At 45.2% G+C, this 19318-nt stretch overlaps 1 protein-coding gene across 2 annotated transcripts in view; it reads left to right on the top strand.

Moving 5' to 3' along the window:
- Window positions 1–350: 350 nt before the first annotated feature.
- The window catches only part of ATP8B1 (ATPase phospholipid transporting 8B1), a 54385-nt gene continuing 35417 nt past the window's right edge, over window positions 351–19318 (top strand). For both annotated transcript variants that reach the window (XM_068993733.1, XM_068993734.1), the window contains exons 1-10: window positions 351–531; window positions 9596–9693; window positions 11703–11816; window positions 13181–13279; window positions 13394–13455; window positions 14699–14771; window positions 14886–14956; window positions 16778–16860; window positions 17206–17364; window positions 17528–17616. In XM_068993733.1, coding sequence (XP_068849834.1) covers window positions 351–531; window positions 9596–9693; window positions 11703–11816; window positions 13181–13279; window positions 13394–13455; window positions 14699–14771; window positions 14886–14956; window positions 16778–16860; window positions 17206–17364; window positions 17528–17616 — 1029 coding nt within the window. The remainder of the gene's footprint in view (window positions 532–9595; window positions 9694–11702; window positions 11817–13180; window positions 13280–13393; window positions 13456–14698; window positions 14772–14885; window positions 14957–16777; window positions 16861–17205; window positions 17365–17527; window positions 17617–19318) is intronic.

Genomic DNA, 19318 nt, shown 5'->3' with positions numbered 1-19318 from the left:
TTCATTTTATTTTAATGTTGGTTGTGAACCAATTAATCTTGCTGGGTAGAGACACACAATTTGAAATCTTAAAGCTTGTATACCCTTAAAAAAAAGTTGGTAGCTACATTATTGTTGTTATAAATTCTTACCCAAGCATTTAATCAATAATGAATGGTTTTGTTCTTATTTGCATGATAAGTTGAACTTTGGGGGTCCTTCATCAGTCATATTTCCATGTGGGTAAATAACGTTCTGTCAAAAGTGTCATAAGCAAATGCAGGAAGAATTCAACCAGAAACTAGGCACGGGTCCTGTTTCACTCTGGTTTCCCTTGCTTTTAAACCAGGTAGTTCCAGTTTGCCCGCAGAATGAGTACAGAAAGAGACTCAGAAACGACGTTTGACGAGGATTCTCAGCCTAATGATGAAGTGGTCCCCTACAGTGATGATGAAACAGAAGATGAGCTTGACGATCACGAACCGGCGGTGGAACCACAGCAGAATCGGGTTAACAAAGAAGCGGAGGAAACCCGGGAGCCGTTCAAAAAAGGTAACATGCTGGAATCAGGAGACCAGGCAGCTGGGTGTCTTCACGTGGGCAGAAGCAACAGGGGCAAAGGACAGACGCTCCGGGAGGCATCTTCTTTCCCTTAGCTTCGGATGAAACTTGATGGGCTGGGACAGGTACGCACTGTCCTCGGAGTGGTAGGGCTGGTGGACCATAGCTGTCAAGTTCTGCAGAGAAAACAGAAGGTTCTTGCTACATGTCTCTATTTTTAGAAAGGAGCTGAGTGGGGAAGAATTTGCTGGTTACCACACCCAGGAACCTTGGCATCACCGTAACGTTTGTTCAGTCCTTTGTGAATATAAAATGGTTTGACTTTTTAGTAATAGGGGGAGAATATGTAGGTCTCTGTCACGAGGGGCTGTGATGCAGCAAAGAGTGCTCCCTGCCCCGAATCAGGGCTGCTTCAAGGCCGGCTCTGGACCACGGATTGGCAGACATTTTCCGCCAGGGGACAAGTAGTAGCTATTTCAGGCTTTGTGACTCATAGGGTCTCTGTCGCAACTTACTCAGCACCGCTGATGTTTCCTGAAAATGGCCATAGACAGCCTGTCATTTGGGGTTATAGAACGTAGCTGACTTTTATGGTTGAGCTTTTTTTCTCCCGTGACTTTTCTATTTCATTTCCTACAAATACATGCAGTCTTTTCTTCTAGCTCTTACACTCCAGGAGGAAGCCGATCCTTTGGTCTTTATAGCCCAGATATGCTCCATAGTCCAAGCTGAAAATGTTTTCCCTCCCCGGTCCTTTCAACCCCAGCGACGTAACTGGTTTCCCATTCACAGAAACCGCCAGGAAGCTGTTCTGTTTCTGCCTCTCCTGCCGCGCCTCGTTCCAGCCTCAGTCAGAATAGCCTCTGGTTTTGTCTGGTTTCCGCGTCATTGCTGAGCCCCCTTCCAGGCCTGCCAGAAGCCTCCTTCCCTTATCTTTCCCTGCCCCCAGTCTCCCCTCCAGGATTCTGCTGCCTGTTAAGCTGATTTGTTTGTTTGTTTTCCAAAGAGATTTCACCTGTAGAAAAACAGATAAAGCAGGAAATCCCCCTGATGTAATGATTCCTCCTGCTCTGCTCAGATGGTGCCCGTCTTCTGCTCTTCTGTGCGGGGAGGTCCTGATGGGGAGGTGATGTCTGCGTGTGCCCACGAGGGCCACCTCCCACCACAGGCTCTGAGACCTAGGGAGGCTTTCTGCTGAACTACATCGTTTCCCCTCCCCAGCTTCCTGTATCAAACCCTGAGCAGGATCAGGTCTTCTTGTGGATATCTGGCCGTAATTTTAAGCCACTGAGTATCAGCGCCTCCTGAGCAGGCACTGAAATCACTATAACTGGGCTTTGTTGAAATGGAATCACTGCCCGTCTGATGAGGAATGTGGCCTCTGTCGTAACAGGTCCAGACTGGATAGTGTTCGAATGGGGATAAGGCTGGAGTCGCCGGACGAGTTAGCAAGGGGAGTTCTAGTTGATTGCCCCAATAGTAAATAACATGTTTCTTCCTCATTCCTTCTTCCGCTGTACTTTTCAAGTTTTATATAACCATCATGGATTCGACCCTATGTAGGTATCTGATGAGCTGGCTGAGAATGGGCTTGGTGCGTGTAGGGGTGAACTTTGCTGTTGGGCTTGCTGCCATGTTATCAGATGTGTGGTCCAGGACAAGGAAACGGACAGGGTTGGGTGCCTGTGGAATTGTCCGAGGGGCATGTAGTGGGTGGAAACGCTCACCTCTGTTTTTTTCCAGCTCTGCCTTCACATTCTACTGCCCAAGGTTCTTTGCTGGTCATGCGGCTCCCAGGTCATATTTCTCATCGATTGCTACCTTCAGAACACAGGCATTGCAGGGGGCTCAGACTTGATCTTGGCTCTTCAGAGTCTTTTCCAAGGATAGGGAAGTTTGGTGATTCTCAAAACCCCTTTCAAATGACTTTCAAAATACCATTATTATTATTATGACCTAGTGACCGAGAGACCACTAGTTCTTGACCAGGGATGGGACCCAGTGATGCCAAGTCCTAACCACTGGATGGCCAGTGGAATTCCCCCAAGTATTATTATTCTGACCCCTCTGTATGCCCTTCCCAGACACACAGAGGACACTCAGCAAGTGCATGACCCCTTTCCTTTCATTCTTGCTTCTACCCTGCGCCCCCGCAGCCAGTCTCTGCATCCTCTCTCCCTTCTTCCTCTGCGTCCTTCTTTCCCCCTCTTAATTTTCCCCCCATAGCCCTACTTGGGCATTTTCCCAGTCATTCTGACTTCCTTTTTAACTGCCATCTGTCTTGACATTTTACATGAAGGGCAGTTTTCTTCAATGAGCTCTCACCCTGTGAAGTACCCTCCAGCTGAGTGCCACCAGAGACCTGAGCCTCTTCCAGCAGAGCAGCGTCTGAGAGTGCCGGAACCACGTTCATTTTTCTTAACCATATTTTAGTGCAGAAATTTGGTTCTCTCTTTTTTAAAGATGCTTAGCCCCACTTTGGTAAGCAAGTGTGTTGAGAGACCCATTGCAAGTACTATTCAGTGGAAGGACATTTCTTATCTGCTGCTAGAATCAGGATCAGATGTAAGCCTGCTGTCAGAATGTGCCTTGAGGGAAGAAAAACCCGCAGATTTTACTAATGTTCTTGTACCCTTGGCTTCCTTTGTGCAGCTGTTGACAAAACTAAGGGGGAATGTTTCCATGTGATGGGATGGACATTCTTTTGTGAACACACAAGAATGGTATGTCCCAAGTATGTTCTGGGAGGCACTGTTTCTACCAGATATTTCTGGACACAGAGCTTCTTTGGTCCCTGAGACTGGAAACCCAGAATTCTTTATCCTCTTGAAATTTAAGGTTATCCATTAGCATATAAAAATCCCGGAAAGCTTTGACTCTAAAGAAACCAGTTTAATTTTATTCAGTCACAGGTTCCTGAAATTCCTTGACTCCAGGAGGTTTGTTGGTTTGTTTGTGAATGTAGCTTACCCCTCCACCCTCCTGGTAGCCCCAGGCCAACTCCTCGGAGTTCTGTGTCAGTCAGGAACCAGCGTAGAGGTGAAAGTCTTTGGGAATGAACACGTGCTCTGCCTTAGCACACTGCCTTGCTTTTCTGAGCCTGGGGATGGGACGAGAAAGCCGTCTCCTGCCTCCTCGGCCGCTTTGCTTGGTGAGTTAACCCTCCCCTCTTCTCGCACTGGCTGGCTTACAAACGCACGTAACCGTGTCCCTTTCCTGCGGCAAACTCTTACCTGGATCCTGCTTTCTGCCTCGGGCAGCTGTCCTGTCTCCTGATCTCCTGACCGAGCTTCTGGAAACCCATTTCTCTACCATCCCAGCCCTCTGTTCCCCCGGTCCTTCCCCTCGGGGGGCCGCCCCAGCTCCCTAAGGATGACGCTTTCAGCAAGATCACCAAGAACCCCAGTGCCCGGTCCAGTGGGCTTTTTGTCACCCATCCTCTTCCCACGTCCGTTTGCCCTGAAGCACCTGACCTTCTTGACATCCTCTCCTTCAGGAAACGGCCTCCCTGACAGGATGGCGCTTTTTGATCCTGACACTCCTGTTCCTCCTCTCTCCTGGCTACTCTACATCCCACCTTTAAGGTGTTCCCCACCCCAGGCACGCTTTCTTCTCTGTCTACAGGCCTGCCTGTGGCAAGCTCATTCACTTCCCTTGCTGCATCTCTGTTTGTGACTCGGAGAGGCAGTGAGCGTGCTGATACACAGGGAGGATGCTGGGTGCGGGCTGTGAGGATTTCAGCCTTGGCTTCATCACTTTCTAGCTCTGTGACCTTGAGGGAAGGACTTCTTTGTCTGTGCCTCAATGTCTCCATCCGTAAAATGGACTTAACATGAGAACCAACCTCATCAGGTGGTTGGTTGTGAGGATTAAATCGGAAACTAAGTGTGAAGGAATGAGGACATTGTCAGGCATGCCGTGAATGCTTAGTCCATACTGGCGGTTTTCACCCCCACCCGTCATCTCCTCTCATCTTTCCACCATTAGGTCACCTTCTTGACCCTTCTGCTTCCCTTTGGGGTATTCAGATTTTCCTGGACCACCCCCAGGCTGAAGCCGCTGGGTCATTCTTTTTAACAGATCCTTCCATCTCCAAATCTAAGCACACTGAATGGATGGAGAGATGTTTGGGCCAAAGAACAGTTAATTTTTCAGCAATGAGTTTGCCCACATACGTAAAGAAAATTTTGGTGATTTAGTGTGTTCCCTACCTCTGCCACCTTAGAAACCCCTCCTGCTGGTACAACCTTCTCCAGCCTTCTCTGTTTTTGCAGACCTGTGGCCATTCTGCTGACCTCACCCCCAGGCTTTCCTGTGTACCTCACTGGCTTCTCAGATAACACTTTAGACTGAGTCTTGGGTAGTTCAGCTCACCTGCAGGAGGGCAAGACACAGTGTCTTCAAACAGAGAAGACAGAGAACTGTATTGATGTAAATGTCCCTCCGTCCACATCTAAAATGACAGGGACAAAGCTAAATGTTGCAAAAAGAGTCTCGATCATGTAGTGACTTCATCTTTTAATGGATCGACGTGTGTGTGGTTCCTCTCCAGGAGCTGTGACGAAAGAGCCTGCTTTGGACGGGAGTCAGGGAGCACTTCCTAGTGGAAAGGCATGCCCGAGCTGCCAAGAGAGAGATGAGGAGGAGTTAACTAGGGGTGGGGAGAGGAAGGAGGCTGCCCAGTGGGGGCCACGTCCAGACACCGTGGCAGGAGGTAGCGTGGCACGCCTGTGGCACGTGGAGGAGCTGGAATTCAGCCTGGGACAGCAAGGACCTTATGGGGAGAGGAGTGTTGTATCTCACGCCCGCTCCTTTTCAGCATGCATCGCAGTGTGACTTGGAAACCACTGGTGTTATTTTACTCTCTGCTTGTGCAGTGCCCTCCTTCCAGCAAATCTGCAAGTGCTCCAAGGACCCAAGGTCCAACCTGTCTTGTTTGTTCTGAGCTGGTGTCGGGGCAGCAGGCTTGGGGGGGCATTTGTGACTGACAGCAGGAGAGGCTTCAGAGAGGTATGAATAGGGAACCAGGTGAGGCCTCCCTTGGTCAAGGAAGGCTTCCTGGAGGTGAGGACACCTGTGCTGCGTCCTGAGAAAAGGCGAGTGGCAAGTTGACCCCCAGGGTCTCGGGAAGGGTGTGCCAGGGCGAGGCAGTGTGAAGGAGGGCTCCCAGGGGCTGAGAGTTCAGGAAGCCTCCAGCCGTTTTGGAGCTTGATGATGGGTGGGGCGGTGGCCGTGCTGAAGAGTTTGGATGCTTTGCTGAGGGCGTTAGGAGCCGTGCCAGCAATTTAGGCTGAAAACGGCGGGCTCCTCCCGCTACTGCCGTTCTGCTGCTGTTTCCTCCTCTCAGTCCCGTCTCCATCCCTGCGGAAGACTCCCCGGCCCTGGGATCCAATTCCACCTGCTTCCCTTGTTGGCTCAGGCCCGTGTGACCGGGCCCTATCTTCCTCTCCGACCGAGACGGCCGCGTGCAGCTTACAGCCTTAGTCGCATGTTTGATCTGGAATGGAATGCAACGTGTATTTGTGCGTGTATGTGGACTTATTCAAAGATACTTTTAAGATTTACTCATTGTTGGATGTAGGTGTGTTTCTTCCCCACGACTGCATAGATTTCCATCTTTTCCTGTCTTCTCTCTTGATTTATTCCCATTCACCATCCCATTGCCTTTAGGGATAATTTTTTTTTATTGGCTTTTTTTTTTTTTTTTTTTTTGGCAGCACCGCATGGCTTTCGGGATCTAATTTCCCCAACCAGGGATTGAACCTGGGTCCTTGGTGGCAAAAACTCTGAGTCCTAACCACTGAACTGCCAGGGAATGCCCTTGAATAATATTTTCCAAAAATTTAAACATAATGGCATCCTGACCATAAGAAAATCGAGCGACTTACGTATATTGATTTAAATCTATTTATTATTTAATTAACCTATTATAAACATATTTACTGTCATCCTATAAAGGGAAAGAATTGAATTACAAATGATTTTTCCCCAAAGAGAACAGGCTTGATGAAAGGGTTGCACTGTTGCACACAGGATTGATAAAAGGGTACAGAAGAGAATGAACTCCCCACCCTGCCTGTTCTATCTGTGCTTTTGCCCGTTTCTCCTGTGTCCTCTGGAGACATAACAGACACCACTTTCTGCAAAGAATACTTACAAACGCGAGACCTTACATACCCATAGATACACATACACATAGGCACACGTGTGCAAGTGTGTGTGTATCCCTAGTGTGCACTCATTCTGTGTGTTACACGCCTGCACGGTCAGGGTAATTTGACGATCTCCCCCGTCATGAGGTACATATAAAGCTACTTCATTCTTGTTGGTGGACCACACAGACTTTCATTGGGTGGATATTTAACCAGCTGCTCATAGTGGTGTTTAGGCTGTTTCTAATCTCCCTGATAAACAGGGCTGCATTGAATAGCCCTGAGATATGTTATTTCTTTATCCAAGAGTGTACACACACTCAGTGAGCATGTCTGTGTTGAAGTTTGATAGATGTGGCCAACTTGTTCTCTGCAGAGACCACCTAAGAGGGCCTGTTTATTTTGCCTTTGTGGGATAAAAATGGGTACCTCACTGAAGAATTGTCCTTGTTTTTTGATGAACTTGGGAATCTTTTCATATTTTTAAGAGCCATTGAATTTCTCTTTGTATGAATGATCTATTTGTCCTTCACCCATTTCCCTCTTGGGTTGCTTTTTGTTTGTTTTCTGATGCTAAACTTGTGATCTTTTAACTCTGCTGGTTTGCTGTAGTCCATACCAACCAATACAGCTTTTTGGTTGCAGAGTTGTCCATAATCAAGAGTTCAGAATGAGGGGTCAGGTAAAACTGACTTTCTCTGCCAGATGGTGATGGTCAAAGGACTTGGTGACCATAACACCCAACACATGTAGCCATACTTACCTGTGTTACATACATGTTTTCCAGGTGATCTTGAGCCGGTGGCTGGTGGTAAATGCATTGATGGTTTTATTAGGCACAACCCTTCTGAGTTAATTTCCTTCTTGCTTTTAACCAAAGGGTCATCAGGTGAAGGTGAATTTTTTTTGTTAGTTAATATATTACTTCTCTTTTCTTGGTCAATATTTCCATTCTAGAAAATGGTACAAGATTTCTACTTTTTCTATAAATTAGCCTTGGGGTCCAAGTGTCCAGTAAGTTTCTCTGTTTTAACTGGGTACTTAGTAAATGTTTGATCCAAAACGTAAATATTTCCAAGTGCTATTTTGCTACCTTTCTTAAAGGCATGTGCTTAACACAACACTTTTCAAACCATATTAATAGATGTTCTGTGAAATTTTTAAAAAATGTGCCCCTGGTCACATTAATTTTGAAAAGATTGAATTAAATAAAATTAAGTTCTTTACTATAGGACTATCTCAGAGACTTTAATACAGCAGTGGGTCTATTGAATGTCCAAGAGGAGGCTGTTGGATACTGTGTTTCACAAATGTATTTGACCACAGATACCGTTTTCACTTTCTTTATGGTCTCTCACTGAACTACTCCTCAAGCAATTAGCATGAAACTCAGAAAAGTATCAGGAGAAGGAATCAGTTACTTTGCCGACTGAAATTAGGCCAAATTTGTATGAATTGGGCCAAATGAGGAATCCTGTTAGAAATAGTTATTTTGATTACTTGACAGCAATCCGATTTCTGAAATTAACTACAGATGCTGCTGTAGTTAAGCTCAGGGTGCAGCAGACGAAGACACCAGTTGCTTTCTCCAAGGTCTTATTCAGAGTGTAAAATGAAGAGACCAAGGTCATTTCTGATAGACATCCACTGCCCTACTTGAGGTCAGATACCACCTTCAGTCTGAAGCATCCCAATCAAACCAGGCTGGAGGTGAGGGGGTTGTGTGGAGACAGAGGAACCGTTGGCTGGAGGACTTAATTATGAAGCAAATTTAAGGAGCCACAAGGAGGGTGAAAAATCCAGCGTATGAACAGGGTGGCTTATTCTTTCCTCTTGAGCATTTCTGACTTTGGTTTTTATCCCTTCTCATTGGTCATTTCTCCCTTTTTAAGGAATCTTAATTATTTTTCTTTTCAACCTTCCTGAATTCTCAAACAGCAGTTCTCAGAGGTGTTCTAGACACTGGTGACCAGGGCTATGTCACGAGTCATCTGAGAGCCACATGAAACCGTTAACCATTTGCAGATTTTACCATAAAATAGAAAGAGGAGGGCATGGCACCCGACTCCAGTCTTCTTGCCTGGAGAATCCCATGGACAGAGGAGCGTGGCGGGCTACAGTCCATGGGGTCGCAAAGAGTCAGACACGACTGAAGCGACAGTGCACACACACACGCTTTTTGTAAACCAAGTAAATGAGTTTGAAGAAATAATTTAACTTAATTTAGCTGTGACCTTGTGGGGCTCTGGGGTTTTTGTTCAGGCCGTGTTTAAATGAGGATTTCTCTTTTAGAATCAAACGTTCTATGAATAGTGGTCAATTTATAACATGGTCATTGGCTTGCTGAGGCTGCCCTAACAAATTACCACAAACTGGGCGACTTGAATGCAGAAGCGTGTTATGTCACAGTCCTGGAGGCTAGAAGTCTGAGATCGGTGTGTGGTGGTGCGTTGATTCCTCCTGAGGGCTGTGAGGGAGGGTCTGTTCCAGGCCTCGCTCCTTGGCTGGACTGTCTCCCCTCCATGGGCATCTCTGAGTCTTGGCTGGACTGTCTCCCCTCCGTGGGCATCTCTGAGTCTTGGCTGGACTGTCTCCCATCCGTGGGCATCTCTGAGTCTTGGCTGGACTGTCTCCCCTCCGTGGGCATCTCTGAGTCTTGGCTTGACTGTCTCCCCTCTGTGGGCATCTCTGAGCCCTGGCTTCCTTCAGTTCTAAGGACAGCGGTCATGTTGGACTAGAGTCCTCTCCAATGACCCCACTTTAACTTGCATCTGAGTGAATCTTGTTTACAAATAAGGTCATACTCTGAGGTACCGGATGGGGTTAGAGCTTTAATGTGTGAGTCTAGGAAAGACATAATTCAGCCCATAGCAACAGGCTAATTTTCTCTTTCTTTTTTGAAGACTGTACATGGCAAGTCAAAGCCAATGACCGACGCTTCCATGAACAACCTCAGTTTATGAACACAGTATTCTTTTGCATTAAGGAGAGCAAATATGCGGTAAGTTGATTTTAATTCGTTAGCTTTATTAAAAGCCAGTTTTTGTTTTTGTTTTTTCCCAATATCCATGATGCTTACTTGCTTTGTGTGACACCTGCCTTCCAGGTAACCCTTGGCCTGGGGCCATTGACAGTCATTGTTAACTCTCTAGAATGTCATTTTTTAAATTGAAGTACAGTTGATTTACAATGTTGTATCAATGTATGCTGTACAGCAAAGTGATTCAGTTTATATATATATATATGTATGTATATTTCTTTAAAAAATTATTTTCCATTCTGGTTTATCCCAGGACATTGAATAAGACTTCACTGTTGATCCATCCTGTATATACTAGCTTTCATCTGCTAGCTCCACACTCCCAGTCCACTCTCCCTGGCAGTCACAGATCTGTTCTCTATGTCTGTGAGTCGGTTTCTGTTTCCCAGATAAGTCCACTTGTGTCTTATTTTAGATTTCCTAGAGTGTCCTTTTTTCTCATTGCATTAAGATGAACCACCTTAAGGGGTACGGGGCAGTGTGAAACAAAACACAGTTGACTGAAATTTTCCCTCTGAATAGACAAAGCTCTTTTTTAAAAAATTTTATCAAAGAGCATACAGTAATATCACAGATGCCTCGCTTTTTGACAGTAATAAGAATTTGAAAGGAATCTTGGTAACTTATTTCTCCATCCTTGGCCTGTGATGGATTCAGAGACTTTGAAGATATTTTTGCCCCCAAAATGCTTATTACCATTGAAATATAAAGAACATGAGCTGAGTCTGGGCTGACATGTTGTCTGTTAGATTCCTGGGACTGCTCACAGAATACCACCAACTGGGTGGTGTAAGACAGCAGAAATTTATTCTCTTACAATTTGAAAAGGCCCGAAGTCTAAAATCAAGGTGTCAGTGGGCTGATTCCTTCTGGGGGATCCGCGGGAGAGGCTGCTGCAGACTTCTCCTTGGTCTCTGGCTAACAGATCTTGGTGATCCTTAGCGACACACCACTCCAGTCTCTGTCTCCCTGTATGTTTCTTTGCCTGTGGCCAGTTTTCCTCTACAAAGGCCAGCAGGCCTAATCATTGCATAAGGCCTTAATCCACCTTAATCCAAGGTGACCTCACTATAACTTGATCACCTCAGCAAAAACCGTATTTCTAATATTTGGTTGGCCAAAAAGTTTGTTCGGATTTTTCTGTCCCATCTGATGGGAAAACCCAAACAAACTTTTTGGCTAACCCAGTAAGATGACCATCGCAGGTCACAGGGTCAGAACTTGAGTGTATATTTGGGGGGGCACACAATTCAACCCACACTTGTGTCTTTGACCCTTATACACCCTCCATTGCTCTTATAAGAATGTTCCTTTTCCACCCATGTTGACACATCTCATTTTCTCATCTTTGCCCTATTTTCTAAGAGCCTCTAAGGATCAAGAAACCCAACAGCAGAATCTGTTTGGTCTCAGTGAGAGTTGCCAAAGAGACCTTTGAGGTGAAATCTCTGTGTCTTGTGACTCTCTTGACGTAAGCCTCCAAGGTGTCATTTCGAGGCCCAGTTAGAAGTAAAAACTTAAAGAAAATCTCAGTATCTTTCAAACAAATTATAGCCTTGCGTGCCTGTAGGCCACAGGGCTGATTTTTGTGCCTGGGCTTCCCTGGTGGCTCAGTTGGTAAGGAATCTGCCTGCAATGCAGAAGACCCCGGTTCAATTCCTGGGTCAGGGAAGATCCCCTGGAGAAGGGATAGGCTACCCACTCCAGCATTCATGGGCTTCCCTCGTGGCTCAGCTGGTAAGGAATCTGCCTGCAATGCGGGAGACCTGGGTTCGATCCCTGGGTTGGGAAGATCCCCTGGAGGAGAGTGTGGCAACCCACTCCAGTATTCTGGCCTGGAGAATTCCATGAACTATACAGTCCATGGGGTCACAAAGAGTCAGATACAACTGATCGACTTTCACTTCATACTTTGTGTATTGTGGTAAGCATGGGACCGTTTAGAATGATTTTCTCATTTTTCCCGACAGAATAATGCAATTAAAACATACAAATACAATGCGTTGACCTTTCTACCAATGAATTTGTTTGAGCAGTTTAAGAGAGCGGCCAATTTCTATTTCCTGGTCCTTCTCATCTTACAGGTAATAATACCCTTTCATATCTTAAATCTGTTTTGAGTTATGATGACTCAGTAACATTGTTAGTGTTTAAATTGTATATAAAATACAAACAATCTTGAAAGTTTTCTATATGGTCATCTGGGTTCTGGATGTAAGAGAGTGTGACTAATACCCAGAATCAGTTCACAAACAGTGTTACATGAACACTGAACCTGAGCAGATGCAGATGTTATTTTAATTCTGTTTTTTAAAAAGTTCAGTTTCATACTTACGTCAGTGAAAACATACTGATGTCATTGTTAAAATGATTTTCCTGAAGTGAGTCAAATTCAAATGTTCAGTTTGTGAAACAGTTGTACCTTAAAATTAAATCTACATGCTTGGCTTTTATTTTTTATTTAGTTGCCAAAAGGTTATTGATTTTTATTAGGATTTTTGTCACAATTTTCATAATTATTTTTCTGACCTGGTTTTACACTGAAAAGGCCTATTTTTTTTTTTTTTCCTCCTGCTTGGGGCAAGAAGTCCACTTAATCTGGAGAGCATGACTTTTATCTACCTAGGAACTGCTTTACGATCAAAGAAACTATTTACTCTCTAGTTGCCAGAGTTTCCACCTTTAGCACTTGATATGCCAGTTACAAAGGATGGCATCTCCACTTGGTTTCATCATATTCTTTATGTCAAGCATTTGATTTGGAGAATAGTCTCACCTGCTGGGATTCGCCCAGTGTAGTTTTGTGAAACTTTAGCCTGTGTGTCTGAGTGGAGATGGCGGACGCACGGGTGGAGGAGGGAGAGCTAGACCCTGAGCAGGTTTAGTGGAACCTGAGACCTGCTGACTTGATCATAAGGTGTGGTCTTATTGAGCGGGGCCTTAGAGACAGGCTCGTGTAGAGAGAAACATGCCAAGTTTACAGTGCTGCTCCATGACGCGCGGGCCGCTTTCCCTTCCTTCCTTCCAGAAGGACAAGGGGCGTTCTGCCTTACTATAGTCACAGTAACATGGGAAATGAGCTGCCTCCCCCCATCTCCCCACACCCTGATTATCTTTCCGGAAGGCACAGCGATCCAGGTGCAGGTTCCTTGCACTGTTCCTTCACGTAATTCTTGTAGTCTGCAAGATTAGTATTGGGTTGGCCGAAAAGATCGTGTGGGTTTTTCTGTAACGTGTCTCTGTCTCTAGGCTCTTTTCCAGGAAGCCAGAAGCTAGAGAGAGAGGCGGGAGAAGGGTTAGCTGGGTGCTTCGGCCCCTTTCCCTGGCTGCTGTGCAGGATGCCAGCTGGATGATGGTGGGGCTCGGGCCTAACATTAGCGGCTGCCTGTCTGTAGCTCTGCTGTGCCTTCCCAAGCACACATGTCTGCCATTTTTCAATCTCTTTCAGGCAATCCCTCAAATCTCGACCCTGGCGTGGTACACCACGCTGGTGCCCTTGCTTGTGGTGCTGGGCGTCACGGCCATCAAAGACCTTGTGGATGATGTGGTAAGGATTTCTCATGCAACCTCCTCCTCGCCGCTGCAAGCGTATTTTCTAGTGGCATTCATGCTGGCCGTTTTGAGATGATTAAAATAACCTTTCCTCATCCCTCCTCTCAAGGCGCGCCATAAAATGGACAAGGAAATCAACAATAGGACGTGTGAAGTCATTAAGGATGGCAGGTACCGTGCCTTTCTGAACGTGTCTTTTCATCCAAGGATGTAATATACAAATACATCCAGGAGCAACCTTAGAGATAACTAGGAACTTGGAAGTCTAAAGGCGCATGAACCTCTTCCTCGTAAAGGCCTCGCTCCACTTCCTGAGACGAGCCTGTCCCCAGGGTGGAGACCAGGCAGTTGCCTGCTGGAGGTCTGAGTCCTCAGTCCTCCTGGGTTTCCTTCAGCCTGGAGTGTGCGACTCCATCTCCGCTCTCCCCCAGCGATTTGCCAAACGTCCTGAAACCCTTCAGGAATCCCCAGCTATAGTGGTCCCTCCCTTCGCTGGGCTTTCAGAGCATTTTGTTTTTATCTTTCTTGTCATGAGCTGAGTTTTATTAGAATTAGTTGTGTTGAAATCTCATCATCTGCAGTATCTCTGAGGTCTACCATACTATATTTTAAATTTTTTTAAATATTCATTTGTTAGACAGTCAAATGGGTGTTTCCAGGAGAATTTAATACCAAAGGAAGCAATCTTTTTATTTTATCAATATTCTTATGAGGTTTATTAGAAAAGTGATACACTCGTTAAAAAGATAAGTTTAAACACTAGAGAGGAGACAAGTTAAGAACTAGAGGTGGGGACTTCCCTGGTGGTCCCATGGCTAAGACTCTGGGCTCCTAATGCAGGGGACCCAGGTTCGATCCCTGGTTGGGCAAACAGATCCCAGATGCTGCAACTAAGAGTCTGCATGCCCCAACTAAAGACCCTGCATGCTGCAACAAAGATCAAAGATCCCGAGTGCTGCAACTGAGACCCAGTGCAGCCAAATGTGTATGAAAACCAAAGTATCGTGAACATTCCAGATGGCTATGTGGGGTCCATAATGCTTCCCTCTCCTGGGATCAGCAGGCAATGGGTGACTGAGTGGAAGGAAGTAGAGGGGCTGGGAGCCCAGGACATGAGCAAAAACAGAAGGGTGGCACGTGTCTCCCTCCTGCACATTTAATGCGCACCCGCTGAGCCCCGATCACGCAACGCAGGATGGAAAGGAACGCAGCAAAGTTAGAGCCACCTTTGTTTCTTCCTCCAGAGGAGAAGACGATCCTCATGACCCCTTAATCATCAGCTGGCTGACCTTCCGGCTGACCTTCCCCTGGGATATACCTTCCCCAGAATTTTTGGCTCCCAGACAACATAATCCAGATCCCCTGCCAGTAACTTGAAGAGTGCCACTGAACTATCATTCCTTTCTACATTCAGGTTCAAAGTTGCCAAGTGGAAAGACATTCAAGTCGGAGATGTCATTCGCCTGAAAAAAAATGACTTCATCCCAGTAAGTGGGCTCAAGCTCTGCTGTCTCATTCCTTACCCTTCCATCTGACCTGGCGTTCGATTCTGCCTCGGGTGTGGGGGTCTCTGTGTTACTGGTGTGTTTTGTTTCAAACAGGCTGACATCCTGCTGCTGTCGAGCTCCGAACCTAACAGCCTCTGCTACGTGGAAACGGCTGAACTGGATGGGTGAGTGGGTCTTAGGCGGGCAGGTTGGGAAGCTCATCTTTGGAAGGCTGACCATTGTTACGTGAAACTTGTGCACTTGGACAGGAAGCCCTGAGGTCTGGCCTTACCTCTACCCGCTGGATGCCCAGCAACCTCTCCTTGTAGGAGACCAACCTCTCGTTGTCTTTGCCTTTTTCCCTAGTGAGTACTCATAGGACAAGCAAGAAGACGGCAGTGGTCCGACTCCTTAGTAGACCAACTTCTCTTGACCTTATTCTGTATTTGCGGGCCTATCTTCAAGGAGAGTAAAGCTCTGATTACAGAATGTGTGCCTGAGCCCTTTACCCACTGCTGAGCAGTGTCAGACTGACAAACGGCTGCTAGTAACTATTTCGGGGGAAAAAATAGATTTTTAAAGTCTTTGCCGGTGGACAGTTTTCTCCCTTTGATGGTTTTTGTTACTATGCCACCACTTGAAAGGATTTTTTGGACCATTTTGACCAGTTTTCAGTACATTTATGGAATACCTACTGGGTTGCATTAGTTTTACATGGTAGGTCATTTAATCTTTTTTTTCTTTTAATTAAAAAAATCAGTATCCTTTCTTATTATTGAGCTGCACTGGGTCCTAGTTGCAGCATGTAAGATCCAATTCCCCAACCAGGGACCGAACCCAGGCCCCCTGCATTAAAGATGTGGAGTCCCAGCCCCTGGACCATCAGGGAAGTTCCTCATTTCATCTTTTCAGCAACCCTATGAGATGTGTGTTATCACCTTGACATACCCCGTGAGGAAACTGAGGCCCTGGAGGTGAGGTAGCCCGCCCAAGATCACACAGCGGGTGGCAGAGTTGGGGTGCTGCCCCCTCTGCTCACTCCCCAGGCTGCTGCCTGTGTTCCTGTCTTGGCATTAGCCCCTTTCTCACACCCACGATGAGCATAAGCTTCTATGGAGACTGAGATCATCCAAGTCAAAGCGAGGTCTGTAAGTCAGTCAGTTGATCGTTCAACCTAAACTGTAAAACAGCTCTTATTCCCACAAGTGAAAGATCCTGAAGTTTTGCAAAGATAGAAACTCCTAGCATGCCCTTTCAGAACAAACAGAATGGAAAGTTGAGAACTGCTGGTCCACTTCTTAGTAGATGGGAATCCCCAGTCCGTCTTCGTGGGGCTTGAAATAAATCACTCACCGCAGGAAGCTTGGCTTGCTCCCCAGAGTGCATGTGCCCAGCCTGGCCCTGGGGGTCTTCTTGCCTGTGTTTTGCCTTCCACTGTGTGTGTGTGTGGGTGGGTGAACATGCTTAGTACTGGGGGTAAGGTGATCACCTCCTTCCTTAGATAGAATTCATCTTTCTTTTCTTTTTTTTTTTTTTAAAGAATTCATCTTTCAAAGGATCCGGTTATTCTCTCTGGGCAATATTAAGCTAATAGAGTCTTGACCCTTTCTGTAACAAATATGTATCCTAGAGTTATCTTAGTGTGATTAAATGTTAGAAAGAAAGTTTTAAATAGCAGTTTGGTAGTCTTGGCTGGTGGTAAGAATTAAGTTAGTAAGGAGAGAGACAGGAAGCTTCTGGGTACCTGGGACCTACCCAGGTTGCCTCATAGTAACAAACAGTAAAAGGGGGCCAACATTTCCTGGGTCAGGAGTTTTTCTCTAGTTCAGGGGATAACTTCATCCAAAGCTGAAGTTCCAAGGAGAACAGAGAGTTTGAAAACAGAAAAGGCTGATTATTTAGCTTTCGCTTCCTGGAATACCTACTGTTACTTCGTACAGTGTTCTTTATACTCCTTTTCCAACTCTGAAATTTGCTCATGTAATTCTTGTTTCCTTTCCCTTTAGAGAAACCAACTTAAAGTTCAAAATGGCACTTGAAATCACACACCAGTATCTCCAAGAAGAAAGCTCACTGGCAACATTTGATGGTTTGTGCAAACATGTCTTTTTGTTGTTGTTTAGTCACTAAGCTGTGTCCGACCCTTTGCAACCCCGTGGACTGTAGCCTGCCAGGCTCCCCTGTCCACGCGATTCTCCAGGCAACAATAAGGGCGTGGGTTGCCATTTCCTTCTCCAGGGGATTTTCCTGACCCAGGGTCAAGCCTGCGTCTCCTACATTGACAGGGGGGTTCTTTACCACTAACCCCCCAGGAAAGCCCTAACATGTCTTACTTTGTATTAAATTTCCGTTGCTTGGTTCAGTCTGTATATTAATTAAAACCAGAAAATCTTTCATATGTGAGTACTTATGTGAATCATATTTCTTTTAAAAGGTTTTATTGAATGTGAGGAACCGAATAACCGACTAGATAAGTTTACAGGAACACTATTTTGGAAAAACACAAGTTTTCCTTTGGATGCTGATAAAATTTTATTACGTGGTTGTGTCATCAGGAACACCGATTTCTGCCATGGATTGGTCATTTTTGCAGGTACTTTTGAAGTCTCTTGGGAAATTGATCTGTAGGCTCATTAAAGATGTAAATGAGGAAACTGATTGTCCTTTCTCTATTGAAACCCAAGAGAGTTATTTTATTGACATGCTAGTGAATTGATTTTCCCAATTGTTGATCAGATTGAAATTTCCATTTCTAGGTGCTGACTCTAAAATAATGAAGAATAGTGGGAAAACCAGATTTAAAAGAACTAAAATTGATTACTTGATGAACTACATGGTTTATACGGTATTTATTTTCTGTTTTGGTAGATTGCTATCTTTTGCTCTAGTTTTCTTGTATGTTTTTCTGATGCAAAGAAATTTTACCTCTGTGGGCCAAGTAGGAAAATTCACAAGGCGGGGGAGAAGAGATTCCCTTACCTTTTCTCAGAAATGCCACATCTCCAATAGGAGACTCTCTCTGGGAATGTGAATCCCAGTTGTAGGTACCCTGAGTTGATACCTGAGTGATCACCCTATAGAGTCATCAGTTGGGAAACTAGGGAGTCTTAGATAAGTTCGTAGGACTACGCCCCTGAAGTCAATGTAAGATTGATTTTACTGCTGTTAGTTTCCCACAGGGATAGCTCTCTTAAAAGCAAACCTTTATCCCCCCAAATATACTGTGTAAGTCCAAATATAAGGCAAGTTTATGTGTAAGGTGAGTCAAAGATCTATCTCCAAGACCACTCCCAGTATTGATGATTCATGAGGAAGACTTGAATTCAGCCTATAATTGTTCTCATAGTTAGGACTTACTATGATAAGTATTGCTTATTACAAAGCAAGATAGCAAAGGAGGAGGGTTCATGGGGCAAAGTGCAGAGAAAACCAGGGATGAGCTTCCAAGAGTCCTCTCCCAGTGGGGTCACTCACAACAGACTCACTGAATCCTCCCAGCGACAGTCTGTGTCAGCCCATGCGAAATGTTGGCTCTCCAGGAAAGTTCATGAGAGACGCATTGCCTGGGTTTTATTGGGGTCTGGCCATGTAGGCACTGTCTGCCTGGTGTGCACCAAAATTCCAGACTCCCCAAAGGAATCTGGGTAGTCAGTATAAACCGTATTGTTTTACACAAACAGCTGGGCACAATGAGTCATTCTTATCAGAGAATAAGAAATAAGGAACCAGGAAGCCCTTCCAAAATCTGTTTCCTGTTGCCAGCCAACGGCCCACTGTGTAAACAGGCCTTTAAGGATGGCAGTCTTAAACCTGCTGTGTCCACTCTTCTGCACATAGAGTGGCCCTAAACATTAGGCAGTCCTGCAACTTGCCAGTAAGGGTTTTCTTTCAAGTATTTAGTTTTGATGTGTTCACGAGAGAGGTGACATCCTTGTCCCTCTACTCCAGCATCTTATCTGATCCCATTTAATTTGAGCACAAAACATTTTAGGGACTTATAATACTTCCAATACTTTATATGGTCAAAAGCATATAATAGTAATGTGTTAATATAAGAAAAAATTCTTTTTTCCCTGCTCTCACATTTCATGAAATTTTCATTTGAACTCTTCTGGCGCATCCTCCATGTCACTGTCTTGCTTATGGCTGGAGCCCTCCCAAGGAGTTTGTCTTCTCTCCTCTGTGCCAAGTTCTTTTGAAATACAGCACTTTTGGAATCTGTGTCCAGAAATTTAAATTTGCCTTGGAAATTTTCTTCCTCCTCACAAGTACCCAGTGTTTGCAGTTACCTTAAATACCCAGTTGACTGTTGACCTTTTTATTCATTCCTTAGGTATATACTCAGTTTTCACAATAGAATATTTACTGTATTGCTTCTTAAAGGATCTTAAATGTTAAGTGATCATTAAACCTTCAGGAATAATTACCCAAATTTGCATAAAATTTCCTTGCCTTCTTTTTTTTTTAATCATTTCCATTGAACATTTTCTATAAGAATCCCAATTTTGCCTTCTTTGAAATTGTTCATGCTCAAGTAAGGTTATCTT

Source organism: Capricornis sumatraensis, chromosome 21 (genome assembly GCF_032405125.1).
Source record: "Capricornis sumatraensis isolate serow.1 chromosome 21, serow.2, whole genome shotgun sequence".
Taxonomy (NCBI): domain Eukaryota; kingdom Metazoa; phylum Chordata; class Mammalia; order Artiodactyla; family Bovidae; genus Capricornis; species Capricornis sumatraensis.
Note: the sequence above shows the minus strand (reverse complement) of the source record. Positions and strands in the feature narration are given on the sequence as shown.